Raw genomic sequence first — 15,785 nt, forward strand, 5'->3', positions numbered from 1 at the left:
TAATCCTAGAGTTATTTATGCTGTTCTCTAATTCAGATTCCCCATTCTGGTAGACTTAGTCTGAATGCCTGACAACATATGGCTAGCATAACATGCATGCTAGCCACAAATAACATCAAATGTCATAAACCTTCCTTACTCTGATAACTGTCATAGTCACAGGAGCTTTCATTTAAAAGTGGACTAAATCACAAATTAAGGTGCTTGTATAGTGGTTTTAAAAGATTTAAAAACTAATGGCACTCTAAGATTTTCCATACTTTCCTACCTGACCTCATAGCTAGTGCTTTTCAAAGTTAGCAATACTTAGCATCTCCAAATCAGTCAAAAAAATGCTGAGCAAGCATTCAACTTTTATCAGTTACTTTATACATTATTTTGAACATGTACTACGTCCTTTATTGGGCAAGCTATTAATCTTCAGTGTGAAAAGCTGAGCCACTGAAGACTTGATCTTTACCAATACGTAGTAGCCCAGGGCATCAGACCTTTGTCATGGGAGCTGGGAATGAAATCAGAGTTTATCTGGCTCTATCCAGACTCCTTTGAAGGTCTTGGAGTCATAAAATGGGTAAGAAAGACAGCAGTATATCTACCTGATGCAAAAATTGCTATGCGGGTAAAAACTGTAGCTATGCAAAGTCAGTATATTCAGAGCAGCTGGTAACAGCTTCTCCTCAGAAACATGCAAGATTCTTCACAGTAAATGGCTTCTGATGCTCAAATCTCCCTTTGACAGGATTTTCTACCTTTGATGCATCAACTAGTCAGCAATTGGCTTAAGCATGGTAACACTGGTTTTACTATATTTTCATTTTGTAAAATATATCTCTGATCACTCTTGTCATGAATCTGAATTCATCTCTGAATATCCATGTGACATATCTAGAACATCTTTTCTCCAGCAGAGCCCTAAAGCATTTTATGCATTATATTCTTATACTGTTATTGATGCCTGGACATTTCAATAGTGTATCTTAGCATTGACTGTCTTTGTCCAGTGACAGGAGAAACACACATTTATGCAAAGTGTTGAGGGATTTGCAATGTCATGCACGATGGAAGGTCTTGTTTAACAGTCTTTTTCATAGTGCCGGCTTTATTCATTTTGCAAGGACTCAGAAACCCTGGCAAAAGCTGAGTCTGCAGTTCCATGGAAACCATGTATTCCAAATTGAATGCTTACACACCTAACAAAAGGTCTTTACAAATGGGAAGTAATATGACAATACCTTCTTTTCATCTATCCTATCATTTTTGTTCCATCAGAGTGAATTTCTAGGACAATCAGCATTTGCAACCTGCACCCAGAAGCAACTTGGGATGGGCTTCACATAATGATTCTGGTAGTACTTGTGGCAAGTCATAAAATAGCAAAGGCACTTAAAGCAATGGTGCTTACCCCGTTCAGTGTCATAGAGGTACACAAACTTTTCCCATTTATAATGGGTCAAGAGACTCAAGATGGCTCCTTTTAATGCTGGCCGCATCTGGATGACAAACTGCACGTCTGCATCTGTTGGGAAGCTGGGTGTAATGAAGGAAGTGTGAAGGGCTCCACAAAATGACGTCAGTGTGTTCATTGACATCTGGTCATAGAATCCAAAGATGGCATAAACTCCTCTGGAAAACTGTGAACAGACTAACAAAAACAGACAGAGGGGTTAAAATGTGAAATAAAATGAATGCAAACAATTTTTTGAAGTATATTTGAAGTAAGCCCTCTCAGCAATCCTGAAATTGTTTTGTATGATGCAGTAGATTGAATGAATTCGTGAGATATTATATACTAATTTCAGTGTAGCTGTGAGTTGTACAAACTTTCTGTCACAATTAAACTGGTCTGAGCACGTTTTTAATTCAAATTGTGCTGTTACATTGTTATAATCCACTAATCTTTCCACATTCCTTAAAAAACAAACACTGGATTACATTGCCTATCTGTAAAATATCTTCCCTCCCTTGAGTAGCACCTTGAGAGCTCTGTTAGCAGCTACACAACAAATGTCAAGTCTGCCTAAATATCAAAACATTAAGATGCAGTTTTCCCTGGCATCCCACCTTCAGATTTGACTCCAAGCAACCTCAATGTTTCATTTCTTTACAGTCCACCACTCTGAAATCCCTGTAGGAAACCTGGGTGAGGTCTTTTTCAATGAGAAATTATGGTGACTTCTTAACAGAGTACTAAAATCTTCAGAAGCAATTTGGAAGGTGTAAGGCTTACCAATATAAAGAATACCTATTGTTTCTTCACATGACAGACATTGATATCATTTAACCTGGAGGTTTTTAGTGTTTAATCATTCTGGTGACCTGAGGAACTCATCTAGTGTCAGGACACAAAACTCAGCCAGAGGTGTTTTGTTGCATGTGTACTTGTCTGGAGAAACACTGCATTTCCCAGACTTCAAAAAGATCTGAATAATGACCATTTCAGGCAAAAATGAAAGTACTTCGATTTAGAAATGTAGTCAACTTCGTGGAAGTTGCAGGGAGAATGACTTTTTTTTGTTGTTGTTGTTCAATTCTGTAGGAACAGAGCAAATTTCTTGTGGCCCTGGGTTCCTCCTGTGGAGAGACTGCATCAGAGACACTGAAGAAACCTCACGGGTAGGATGCAAGGGCTCAGCTCCATAGTAAGGACGGTGATCACCACACAGATGAAGCACGCTACAGCACAGCAGCACTTCTACATCAAAACCTTTCTGGACTGGGATAAGCAGGTCCCATTTGTAACGAAAAACAAGTTTCCAAGAAAAATGGCCACTCAGCATCAACAATTCCACTTGTCAAGAGCTGGATTTTACACCAATTTCCAACTAGCCCCATTAACCACTTTTGCCAAAACACTGTGTACTTAACTTTGCAGAAAGCAAGGGGAAGTAATTACTGGTAAAGTAGACATGACTTCTACACAGAAATATACAGCATCGTTACTTCTGCAAGTACCATCATGAAATGTTTCCTACCATAAATGCTATTCAGAATCACCAAAGCCTGTTACCAAAGTAATTTTGAAAAGGTTTTGCCATCGTATTAGCTCATTGGAACATCATCATGGAAAACACCTCAAATTGGTACTCAGGTGTGAAAATTTCATTTTCTTCCTGGATGTCCAGATGCAAAAATAGGAAGGTTATTAAAGAACTTATTTAAATGTTTAAGACACTGTAAAAGGACATGACCAGAAGTGGATACCAGCAGCAAATAACAGCTGGCATAGATAGAAAATAGATGCAGATAGGGCACAGAGAGGGAATAAGAAATACTGATTTCTGAAAGAAAAGTTTGAAGAAGTTCTCAACCACAGTGGAGAAAAGATATAAAAGAAGTTATAATACAGCAAGAATTTATTCCCAGAGGCATGACCAAGGAATTAAATACACAGATTCAAAAGGCATTTTGTTAACTATATACCAGCAGAATATAAAGTATAAAAGCTACCATAAAAATTACCCACTGAAGTAACAAATAAAAGGCACTAACTTACAGGTAAAAAAAAAAAGAGAAAAATAAAGACTACTTTAGAAAGGCTAGCAGTCTCCAAATCATTTCAATGACATAAAAACTCTCTGATAGCATGGGAATAATCACTGAAGTGGGGCTAGCAAGAGCTGAGTGTCCTCACATACACTGAGTCAGTACCTTACAGATCAGACTTCTTTTACATATTTATTAATGGTTTAGTTTAGCAGTTTTTATGCAGATTCTTACTGTGGAGAAAGAAGAAAAGAGTAAGTCAGTGTATTCCAGGAAGTATCCCTTCTTGCAGTGCAAACAAAACGTATTTCCAAAAGTCTCCTGACACTAAATGCCCAGAGTATTTCAAGTGATCCTAAATTCACCTAATTTCTTATCAGCTATAAGGCTCAGGAATACTTTTAAACTGTGACTCCACTGAAATCTTTGAGAGTTACACAAAACACCTTATCTGAAAAAGGATTCACTAGGGGCTCAGAAAATCTACCACGATATCTAAGTTTAGAACTATAATGAAGAATACAGATTAGCCTTTATTAGGACTACTAGTGCCTACATCCCACTGAGTCAATGGAAGTAACTGGTGCAATCCTAAAGGTGGGTGACAAACAGCATCTGCCTCCAGCACGGACCAGTTCCTCTGCACCATGCTGGGAACCAGCTGAGAACTGGTCTGCCCTGTGCGTTCTCTTGTTCTTGGAGATTTGGCTCCTATGTCTGACATGAGTACTGTGGTCAGTGGTTGGAAATGGTTCAAAGTCTTTGTCTCTTGCACAAAACCATCTTGCATGTCTATTTTAAAACACTGAATTAATGTATATCTTTTAAGATAGCAGCTTATGCTCATGTGAGCAAGGGGTCCGTTCTCAATTTGTGAGTAAACTGGGACTGAAATCAGAGGCTGTTTACAGCCTGACCGTAAGCAGGACCTTCTCCAAACAATACCTAATAGCCAACATGGAGCTACTGCTTGCAAGGGGCATCCCAGTGCAGGTGAGAGGAGAGGATCACCAGCAATATCTTCCAATAAGCGTAGACTCCTGCCCAGTCTTATATCCTGATTCGGGTTTGTATTCACTGCAGATCTTTAACATTTTACAGGCTATCTATCTTGTATTAGTTTTTAATATCTTCATCTCTTAAGCTCCTCTACTTCTTTCTTTATACCCTATTTCTTCTTGACTATCTATTCTGCATGCACTGTGGGGTGCCAATGCAATTTTACTGGCCCATTTAAAAGGCAAGTAAACCTTTGTTTTTATAAGGGGAAGATAAAAGACCAATTATCTTGGTCCTCAATGCTCACTTGCATTTTTGAACTCACGATTTTGCTGTGATTTTGTAGCATTATGTCTTTTGTTTACTCTGTGACCCAGTCTCTCGTGTGGTCAGATCAACATGCTGAACATCCACAAAGCCATGGCCATACTGCTCCTTGGTTTCCAAAAACCAAACACATTATCACACTTATATTAATTACATTACCATTCTAACACCATGGATCTGTAAACAAAATTAAAAAAAACAACAACAACAACTTAATTTTAGGTAAATTTAGTTTTAGGTAACTAAACCTTAGCTTCAAGCTCTTTATACAAACTATCTGCTATTGGCAATAGGACAATCCTCATTTTAGAGTAAGAATTTTGGTATTTTTCCTTAATTCATCACAGTTGATTTATGTTCGTTTTTCCCTCCTAAAAAAATGCAGATGGTCAAACACATATTTTGGCTATTAAAGGAATGATTTGGACAAATCCCGATGTAACCATTCATTCCACAAAAATAGTCAATTTTTATTTTTTCTTCTGAGATATATCTTTAAGATACTGTTCTTAATCACCGCTATTATTTTTGATACTGTTTCCAAGGACAGCACACAACCAAGTTCCTTTATTGCCTGATCTGAAAAATTTGTAACATGTATAAGTAAGGGAGAAAGGTCCTGAGTAGCTCTTATTCTAATGGTGGACCCCTTATGGTCCTAGTGGTGGACCATAATAAGCCATTATTTTGGCATTAGATGCAAGACAGATACAACTTTTTAAATGGAGACTTAACTCTGGGCTTGTCCTCTGAGTAAGCTAGCTGCCACATGCTATTTTTTTCAGCAGAGGCAGGGGTGTATGACAGAAGCCTGGGAATTCTCAAGCATGTAAAGAGAAGATAAGGAACTTCCAGGTCATGAGAGATTGAATTGTTTTCTGCCAAGGAAAGGAAATACTCCGAGCCATAATGATCACTTTATTTTTTTAAATAACAGTGATTTGTTAAAATAATAATAAAACAACAAAACCCACAATGATAAAACATACACAAGAACAACAAAAGCAAAACACAAAACAAACCAAAACCAATTAAATAAAAATCCTTGCTTCTCTGTGGAACAGCAGCTGAACCTTCCTAAGCCTCAGTGTAACTCATTGAACCCCTGACTTCGGTTGTTTTACTAGCAGTTCCGTCCTCCCTCCCGTCAAAACAGCCCCGCCACAGAAATTTAACCAGATTAAGACTAACCAGATGTGATTTTTTTCACTCAGTCCCCAGGAAGGCTCCAGGCCAGAATTTCAAAAGATGCCCCATCTCACACAAGTTATTAGATGATTTGTGTCTTTTTTAAATTTATTTTTTGCTTTCTATCTGTATTCATTTTTTCTACGTTTTAGTGACTGTGAATATTGCTGACACAGCAATGTTGTATAGGCTCTGACATCCCTACTATCTGTTGCCTGCAAGCTAATGTCAATTTTTCTCTGACACCTATTATTTTATTTATTTATTTCTAATTCCAGTTCTCACTATGAACAACTGAGACATTACTAGGGACATTTACAAGAAGGTTTGGCTTTTGCTTGTTTAGAGAAAAGACAGATAAAGCCAACAAAAGAAACATATTAACGGGTGGATCTTAATATGCCATTTCCACCAGATGATGTCTTTGACAACGGACTTTATGTTGCACAGGATCCTCGTAATTGTCACACTTCTGACCATGGGAGCAGGAGCCTGGAAGTTCTGGAGTCAGGGGCTGGAGGTTACAGTATTTTAGACGCTATTCCCTCTTCATCACTGTTTGTATGGACAAGTAATTTCCATTTTGTTCACATCAATATCTTGTAAAATGGGTCTGACATAATTAACCTATATCAAAGGGACACTGTAAGGTCTGCTTTATTGATAATTAAGCGGTTCTTTGGGCTGAAACTCTCTGTAGGAGTATAATGACAACTGATATTATTGTGTGTTGCTCATACCATTTCCTCAGTTTTGTGCTCTGTATTTCCCTCAGCTGTGAAATAATTTTATTCCCTCCACTTTCCTCTGCCAACTGTCTTGGATTCCACACAATTCTCACTGCCATCCTCTGCCAATGGACTAAGGAGACTACTTTGTATTGGAATAATACACAGCGCATCGTAGAGTACTGGCTATTTTCTATTTAGAGTCTCCATCCTATGACTTCCTTGCTGTAACAATATGAGGGTTATCATTAACTCCACTTCATACAGCTCTTAGAGAGACTGACAATGCCTCTACTTCTTCCTTTCCCTTTCATTTTAATACCCTGAATGAATAAGCACCTTCTCTCTACTTTGAGCCCCAAGGAGATCAGCACAGCAGTGCCCACGAATGCAGAAGGAGCTACTTTAGGATGGTCCAGGCAAACAGACTTGAGAGCTTGCTTTAAAGACAAAGTCACTGTATTTAAAATGAAAATTAAAATGAAATACAATTATCTGTTGCCAATAAAACCAGTTTTCACATTTAAATTCTTAAGACTCTGAACTGTCAAGAAGAAAAGATTCCATGAGTTGTTTAAAATTCAGCTGAAAAAAAGAAGCATTTATGAAAACATCCATTTCTGAGATAATTAATAGTGAATATTCATGGAGGTGGGAGTGAACCAAGGAAGTTACAGCTGAGAATTGGATCCAAATCCTCCTGAGATATTGACCATAACATCACTTCTCATTCTACTTAATAAAGAACGTGCCATTACAAGTATAAAAAATGCCCCGCAAACACAAAGAAACCTCACAGCAGAAAGCAAAACAAAATTACAATTTACTATTGTTACTTCATTTATGGCAACAAACATTTTTCTCAGTGATATAACTGAAGTTCGTTTTATCTCATTCTTTTCATAAAACACTGCTCAACTTGCTCTGTCTAGTGCCTTCTTCATACATAGACACTTCCTTCGGTTTGTACTTCTTTTTAGAAGAGCCAATAAGATAACAACAGCATATTCAGGCACTGGGTGAAGAGGGAGTGAAGGACTTATTAAATTGCAAATGACAGGCATAAGGATTAATCAATTCATATTTTACAAGCCCTTTACTAGAAAGCAATCCAAAATGAATGTCCAGATACAAGCATCCCCAAACACTCTCTGGTCAAGATTCCATTCAAGATCACTTTTGTCATCTCATCACAACCCCATTACACACTATTAGGTAACAGCCTTTATTTATTATCCACTTTTCACGATCGCTTTGATCACAATCACACCTCCTGGGTGCTGGGTGCTGTACAAATACATTTCCATAACCTTGGTTTCTTTCAGTATGCCTAATTATTTATGACCTACATGACTCCACTCATTAAATTTTATGCATTTTGGCCTTTATATATCTTACTATAGTCAAATAAAACTCTAACAATGTACATGAATTTGCTGCATGCTGGATCTCCTCTTCACACTCATTGAAACATTCGTATGAATTTTATGAGCGTATAAAAAATGCCAGCTTGCAACAATAAAAATAGGCCACTTAGGCTATAACAGTGCTAGTAGGAGCACTAACAGTACTGATTCTCATGCACACCATGATGCCAAGAGGTTCCAGTTGAGCCCCGCACGACTGCTCTTAAGAAAGAAGTGCATATCTAAGGTCAAATCCTTCTGGACACAAAGGCTGATGAAAGGCCTACTTTCAGAAAGCACTCAGAAGCAAGTTCATTCAGGTCTGATGTACTTCGGCCATTAGCATAATCTTACTCAGGTAGAGGTAAACCCTGACCCCCTCTGTCCCTAGACTGCCAAACTGACGTATATGCAAATAAAATATTGGTAATTAAAAAAACCAGCTAGCATACTTTAAATGTCATTAACAATGACATCTGTGAGCACCAAATGGTAAGATGGACAGAAAGTCACACTAAACACCACTTTGACTTCCCTGAGAAAGATGTGCTTAGCTTTCTAAAAGGTATTCTTCCATTCAGAGAATATACGCAGGTGACCTGAGTGGCTTAGGACGTGCAACAAACTTTTGCTGCTATTACCTACAAGCTTACTGTTTGGCTCCCATGCTGCTTCCAAGACTAAGAGTATGTAGAATCTGAGCCATTACACAACTTCTGCTTCCAGGTTACTGGCCACAAAGCTAAAAAACAAAACAAAACTTATGTAGAACCTTGATTAAACTCAAGCACAGAACGAATATCTTGTCTTGCAAGCCTACCAAATTATCATAAACGTTTCATTTTTCTTAAAGAAAAAAAAAATCCCTTGATATTCAGAATCTCCATGTTTACAACACATTTCTGATGGTGGAAGAAACACGGGAGTCAACTCACCCAGTGTGCAGGAAAAGTGTCAGCCCCTTATCAGTAGGTCCAATTTCGAAAACATTGTTTAACCAGAATAAATACTACACACTGATCTTTTAAAACTCTCAGGATCCAGAGTTGTATGAGAATATTTCTTTTGAAAGAATATTAAACAGATTAGCATGGCTCAGTTTGAAGGATAATCTATTGGAGCTTGAGGGAACCATAATAGCTGGTTTAAAGCTTAAAATGGATTAAAGGTGAAGGGAGATATAGACATGCCATACAAATCAACCAATCTCTTGGAGCATGATTTTAAAAAATGTATTAAGTTTTTGAGGACTATACTTAAATATGTGCTAATCAGAATACTACATTATCTTGCTTGTGCCTTTACAAGATGGAGTTCAAACTCTCAGATCAGTCACTGCAACATTACAGACGTTTTTTATTTTTAAACACATTCAGGCAATGGATGGTACTCACAGAATCACAGAATCATAGAACAGCTTGGGTTGGAAGGGACCTTAAATACCATCTTGTTCCAACCCCCTGCCATGGGCAGAGATGCCGCTCACTAGATCAAGTTGCCCAGAGTGTCATCCAACCAGCTCTTGAACACCTCCAGGGATGAGGCATCCACAACTTCTCTGGGCAGCCTCTTCCAGTACCATACTCTACTGTAAACAGTCCCCTTTCCGCCCCAATCCCACCACCTCCACAAGCTGCTCACAAGGTTTCCTTTAAGTTTTGAAGGGGAAGACATCAATTACATACCGTGCAGTTTAAAATAAAAGGTTTTTAGAAATGTTTTGTAACACTGCTGCAAAGCTCAGATATAAATGCTGTGGATTTGTTATTCAGGAGCTCTTTCCCTTACTGCCCATGCTGGTTCTGACACCAAAGGAAGCATTAGGAGGAGGAGCAGCAAGAGGTTTCTCTTTGTAAGTGGTTAAACTCATTGCTGGAGAGAAATGGAAAGGCACTGGGTATCTGCATGACTTTCAAACATGCAGCATTTGATGAAGACATGTTTCTGCTCAGTTTCTCCAGGACAACCGTGCCTTGCCAACAACAGCACTATGCGCAAAGCCAACACTGCTCCTGATAGCTAGCTTTATGTCCCTGGATCTTTATAGTTCGGGCACTGGCCTCAAGTTCCAGGAGAGTTACAGCCTTACCGTGTGGATGTAAAGCAGTTCACTGAGCTTTTGCCTTTTGAGAAAACCACACTCTCCATTCTCCCTGAAATGTAGAAGATAAGCTAACACCTGTGGGAGGGAGTCAGAGGACCTACCAAAGTTTTCCTCAGGAGAGTCTAAATATATTTGCAGCAAAGAATGATCACTTGTGTCCTTCACTTCTTAGACTCCATCTCATGCATCATGACAAATCCCTGCAGAAACATGGACAGTGTGCACACAACGCTAGTACGTACCATGCACTTGAGTTAAATAACTGTTTTCTATTTGTTTTACCATTTAAGATGCTTTTTATTTTACATTAGTATGTTACGCCAGTCTAATTACTTTGGATTATAACTATTTCTAGTATTTTCTGAAGCAATTTTTCTAAGAATGTTGGTGAGAGGAAAAACATGAAAAAAATTGTTTCAAAAGTCATTCAGTTATAAAACACCCAGAAATTTTGCAGCAATTTACTTATAGACAGCCAATATACTCTACTAGTATGCATATTCTAATAAACTCATAGTAACATTTAATAGTTCAACATAAAATCATGAATGTTTCTGTAATTTTTTTCAAAGTAACAAGAGTTCCACAAGACATTAAGCACAGTGCTTTGGAAGAAAAAGACATGCCCTAAAAAAGCATTTTTAATGTGAATTCCACATAATCTGGTAGACCAGGGAATATCCTAGTCATCATCTATCATCGTCATTTTCAGACATGATGTATATCGTATACATCTCATCAATACTTTACACAGCAGGCAAGAAAGAAGCAAGCATTTTGTGGTATGAAGGAAAAAAAACCCACACACCCATCAAGAAATGGCAGCATTTCGCAGACTGGAGGTGTTATGCTGAACATTAAGCTGAACACCACAAAGTGCCAATAGTTAAAGGCAATCAGATCTGCAAATCAGTGGCCAGATAACTACAGCACTCTCATATTCTAAAGGGATTTCTTACTCATTTTATTGGAACATCCCAGCACAGAGGAAGTAGAAAGACAGAGGCACATTATTAAACGTATGCTTGTTCAGCAGATCCTCCTCTATGTGATTTGAGAAGTTGACTTCATTCTGGGCCACTGTGGTGAAAGGCAATAAATCAAAACAAGACTCTGGCAGCGTGATGAAAGATGAGCTGAGTCTGCTGAGGTGGTGCCATTTATAGGCCTGTGGGGATATATTATGGAATATGAGATAGAAGAGACAAAACGGAAAACACACCTGGAATCACTGAACTGAGTAAAATTCACCATGAGGTAAAGGCCAGGATTAAGGCTGTCCAAGGAGAAAGGGGACGTGATTGCCAGCACGGCAGCTGTGCAAGCATCCTCTAGCTCCGGACAGTTTCCAGTTGGCTCTATGGATGCTGAGCATGGTACTGGCTGACCAACAGCCCACTTTACCCAAAGCAACAGTCCCTAACACTTTCTTGATGGCTCTGCAATACTATTCCAGCAAGCACTGTCTCTACATGTGCATCTTGGATCAGTGGGTTAGATTTCAGGTTACTGTATCTCCTCCCGTTTACTCAAGCTTCATGGGGCTAAGCAATTTTCACCTGCTCCTCGCGTCCCTCTGTTGTCAGCTTACTGGTCTGAGAGACTTCACATCAGCTAACTCAAAAAAGGGAAAAGAACTGTGAAAACCTGGCTTCTGCAGCCAGGAAAATCATTTGAAGATGCTCCTTAGGAAGCAGTCCAAGTCCAGTCCAAGTCCCCACCACTGGAAAACGACTTCAGCGAGAGGTGGACTAGGACTGCGAGGCCCATTCAGTACACTGAAAGAGCAAACTACAGGACCACAAAAACTAAATCCCAACATCCCCTAAAAAAATTAAAAACACCTCCACCTCCCCCATTTTATTATCTTCTATATCACTTCTATCTGCCTTGCTGTCTAAAGAGGCCTTCTTGTTACCAGCCCCCTGGATCTTCATGATCACATCTGACAATAATTCACAGACCGGTACCCTCAGCTAAGTCAGTGCCTTATTTACAGGGAACAACAAGAATATTATTGTGTAAATTATGCATAATCACTATTTATCAAGCTGGGTTAATTGGCACATAACAAAAGAGTTGTCTGGTGCACAGCTGAATAATGTGAAAGCCAAAATTGATGGAAATGGTACAGCAAAAGCCTGATTGTGAAAGAAAAGTCACATGTTAATCCTTAATCGAGTTCTGCCCTTTCAGAGGAGGAGAAAGTGGCCAAGTGAGACAACAGACCAAGTTTGAAATTATTTGTTGATCTTGGAGGGTTTGGACAGATTGCTGTAGCTTTAAATACTGATTCAAACCCTGCTGTCAGCCAGCAGCATAGTAAAATGTTAACCTGGTGCAACTCCATTGTTTTACTGCGGTCAGGAGTGGAAATCCTCCTATCTTCTCTTGACAGAGAAGAGCAACATGCCTCGTACCAAAGCCAGACTAGCAGCCCTTTGGTCCTACTCAGGAGGTCGCAGAAGTCCTCATCAGAAATCTAGTGTTTCATGGGACAGTGGTAGGATGGGGCAGCACTTGAATTTCTGCAGAACTGCCAACAGCTGAAGAACCTCAGCCTGGTCAAACTTACTCTGCATGCACAGAGCTGCTTCACTGATACCAGCAAGACTTTGCTAAGTGTCCTGGATCCCAAAGCTGTGTGCACGAATGGCACATGCCTAACTGTTTCCTTGAAGAGGCACAGACTGAAGTATGCGCACAAGACTGAGTGGGAGCTGTGGATCCAAGAGGTAGGATCCAACTGGTAGGAGGTCCCCCTTCAGTACTGCATTGCAGTCTGTCTCTATTAGGGGTATTTGCACGATTTAGTCGATTTACCTCATGGCTTTTCCAGGTTTGACTAGTCTCTTCTCTACAGTCACCTACTAAAATCTCTGCTAGCAGAAACACACCTGCCAATCTGTGACTTCAAAGAACAGCCCTTTCTCCAATCTCTCTATTTCCAACTTTTTTTGTAGAGTTAACATCAGTGGGATACAATAGCTGCTTTGCATCCACATCTTCCTAACCAAGAGGCTTCCTAAGCCTGAGCTACTGATGCCCCTTATAAAGTCTAAAGTGACTCAAAGAGAAATTTTAGTTTTATGTGCTAAAGCATCTTCGTTGCCCTTTTTTTAAAAAATATTTATTTTTAAGCTTTACTGCAAACAACATCTGCAATACCTGGCAGTTCTTTTGACTGAAAAGAGAGAATGTGTGTGTGCTGTGTATTTGTTGTTTCAAATGTACAGCTAACCAATCTGCTCACTGCAAACTTAGTGTTTTCACATTCTGAGCTCCTGGTACATGACCAGATTTAATCACGTGTACTGTGTTTCAAACATAGGCCAGCTTCTGTTTAATATTTTTTTGCACGTGTATAAAATATATATTCAAGCAAATTTGTTGCTATTGAAATAAGGATTTTTTCAACCTACTCTTCAATCGTTTATATCAGACCTACTTTCCAACTCATTCCTCAGCCCTCTTGGTTCACAGAGGTGCTCCATCCTCATGGATGCATCAGTAACCTTACTCTAAATCCCTTTGTGATTGTAGCATTTATTAGAAGTATCTAAAAAATGCTCTTCTCTGGCTTTTCACAACAATTGCTAAATCTGTTAATACCTTTCTTGTATTAGTAACACCAACAAATTCCAACAATCCCACAAAAACATGGTAAACCCAGGAATGAGAGGAAAACTGAGAAGTCCAAAACAGCAAAGAAATCTCAATGCTATTCAAGTCTTTTCTGGTCATGGAACAAAGACACTAATCCTTATGGCAGAAAACAAGTATTAATTTCAAAAGAGCTGTGGATCCCTCCCTCAATAAGCCACTGCAGTGGATTTTCCACAGCACTTGATTGCTCCTTGCGGCACCATAAAGAAATTGCCCCGTTAGGGGGTATTGCTCAGCCAAGGAACATGCAGATGAATCTCACCTGTGGCTCCAACACAACTGTGCAAACCCAGCAATACCCAGATCAGTACAACGCTTTGGGGAATGGCACGAAAATAGCAGTGTGTACCTCTAAGACAGTAGTTCCTATAGCCAATCTACCAGCACCATACAGTTTAACTATAGTAGTTTGGATGACAGATGACAATAAACTTCCCTGTCTTAAGAAAAGTTCTTGCATGGTGGTAGAGTTGTTGATGCTGTGTGGCAAGCTGCAGGATGAGCTCTTTATAGCAGGCCATCACCACCTTGAAGGCTTGTCCCTGTTGCTGGTTATCCCTTATCTGCAGCACCACCCGTGTCATTGAATAAAACTGCAAAGGATGGGAGCGATCTTACCAAGAGATAAACTGGGGAGAAACACTGCCAGTTCTGGGTGGCATAGACTGGTTCTGTAGGCAGGGAAGCCCTCATTCACAGACGGCACAGGCATAACCACTGGAGGAATTGTATCAAGAACTCGGTGAAAATGTACCCATGTCCTACCAAATATAAATGCATTACATTAATTAACAATATCTTCTAGGTCTTAGAGATTAATGACTCCCAGGTTTAACTTGCAAGTCAGTGCCAATTACATTTTAAAATTAGAATAAATATTTTTCTTTTGTTAAAACAAGTATAACAGTCATCAAGGGAAGCATTCACATCATCCAACAAAAAGCAGCTCATCACAAACATAACTTAAAACAGATCTCTCTCTTTCTCTCTCCCCACACATATATACACTTTATGTAATTCTATACAGCTTATCAAAACAGCAGACAACAGAAAGTACTATGAGAATGTGTCTTTGTATTTGCTTAAACTAATACACAGTGTGGAGGCACTGCTAAGCTATTGTTACTGAATTTTCCTAGTCTGATTTTCAAGCAGACCGATGGTGTCAATTCTTTTAAAGCAGCCCATCGACAGATTACTTTTGGACTTTAAAAATTTTGTAGGCCTTGGAATAGATTTATTTGGTGAACTCAGGTAGTATAGCTTCTCAGATAGATTAATGGACTAAGTGAAGTGACTCTCCAGACTATAACAGAAGGCACAAGAGACCTCATTTTCCCAGAAATGTCAGTTATAGGCACAGAAGACTTCTTTGTAATCTGATCGTCTCTGTATATTTTTCATTTACATGAGCCAATCCAGGCCCTCCTTCCCACTGGCAATGTTATCAGCGAGACAATACCTTCCTATAACAAAAATAGTATAGAAGCTTGCATGAGAAAAATGAATTTGATAACAATAGAATGACATTCTTACAATAATCTAATACAGTGAAGACACAAAGATTCAAATCCTCCAGTAGAGCAGCACAGAAAGGACTGATGTATTTATCAGCCCCTCCAAGCTTCCCAAAGAAGCCCAGACATTGTTTCTTACCTCCTGGTCTACAGAGAGCACCTATAACAGAAAAATGGGCATCAAGTCTCTCTGTTACGCCATTCTTTGTCTTTGGGGCTAAATTCTCTGTTGATCTGGGGTAAGTAATCATGAATTATTTAAAAATATTCCAGATTTGTTTATAATCTTTCTTATTATAGTAATACACTTGTAACTTCCTTTCTGGTTAGCAGAATGGTTTTGAACCCTGAAATTACTGTATGGATG

At 39.0% G+C, this 15,785-nt stretch overlaps 1 protein-coding gene across 7 annotated transcripts in view; it reads right to left on the bottom strand.

The window, feature by feature from the left end:
• The window catches only part of GRIA3 (glutamate ionotropic receptor AMPA type subunit 3), a 174,097-nt gene that overhangs the window by 111,691 nt on the left and 46,621 nt on the right, over positions 1-15,785 (bottom strand). For all 7 annotated transcript variants that reach the window (XR_013938867.1, XR_013938868.1, XM_080553787.1 and 4 more), the window contains one exon: positions 1,403-1,642. Coding sequence is in view for 5 of the 7 variants with exons in the window: in XM_080553787.1 (XP_080409913.1) it covers positions 1,403-1,642 (240 nt within the window). In the remaining 2 variants the exon portion in view is untranslated. The remainder of the gene's footprint in view (positions 1-1,402; positions 1,643-15,785) is intronic.

This window comes from Anser brachyrhynchus, assembly GCF_964034855.1.
Source record: "Anser brachyrhynchus genome assembly, chromosome: 13".
NCBI classification, from domain to species: Eukaryota; Metazoa; Chordata; class Aves; order Anseriformes; family Anatidae; genus Anser; species Anser brachyrhynchus.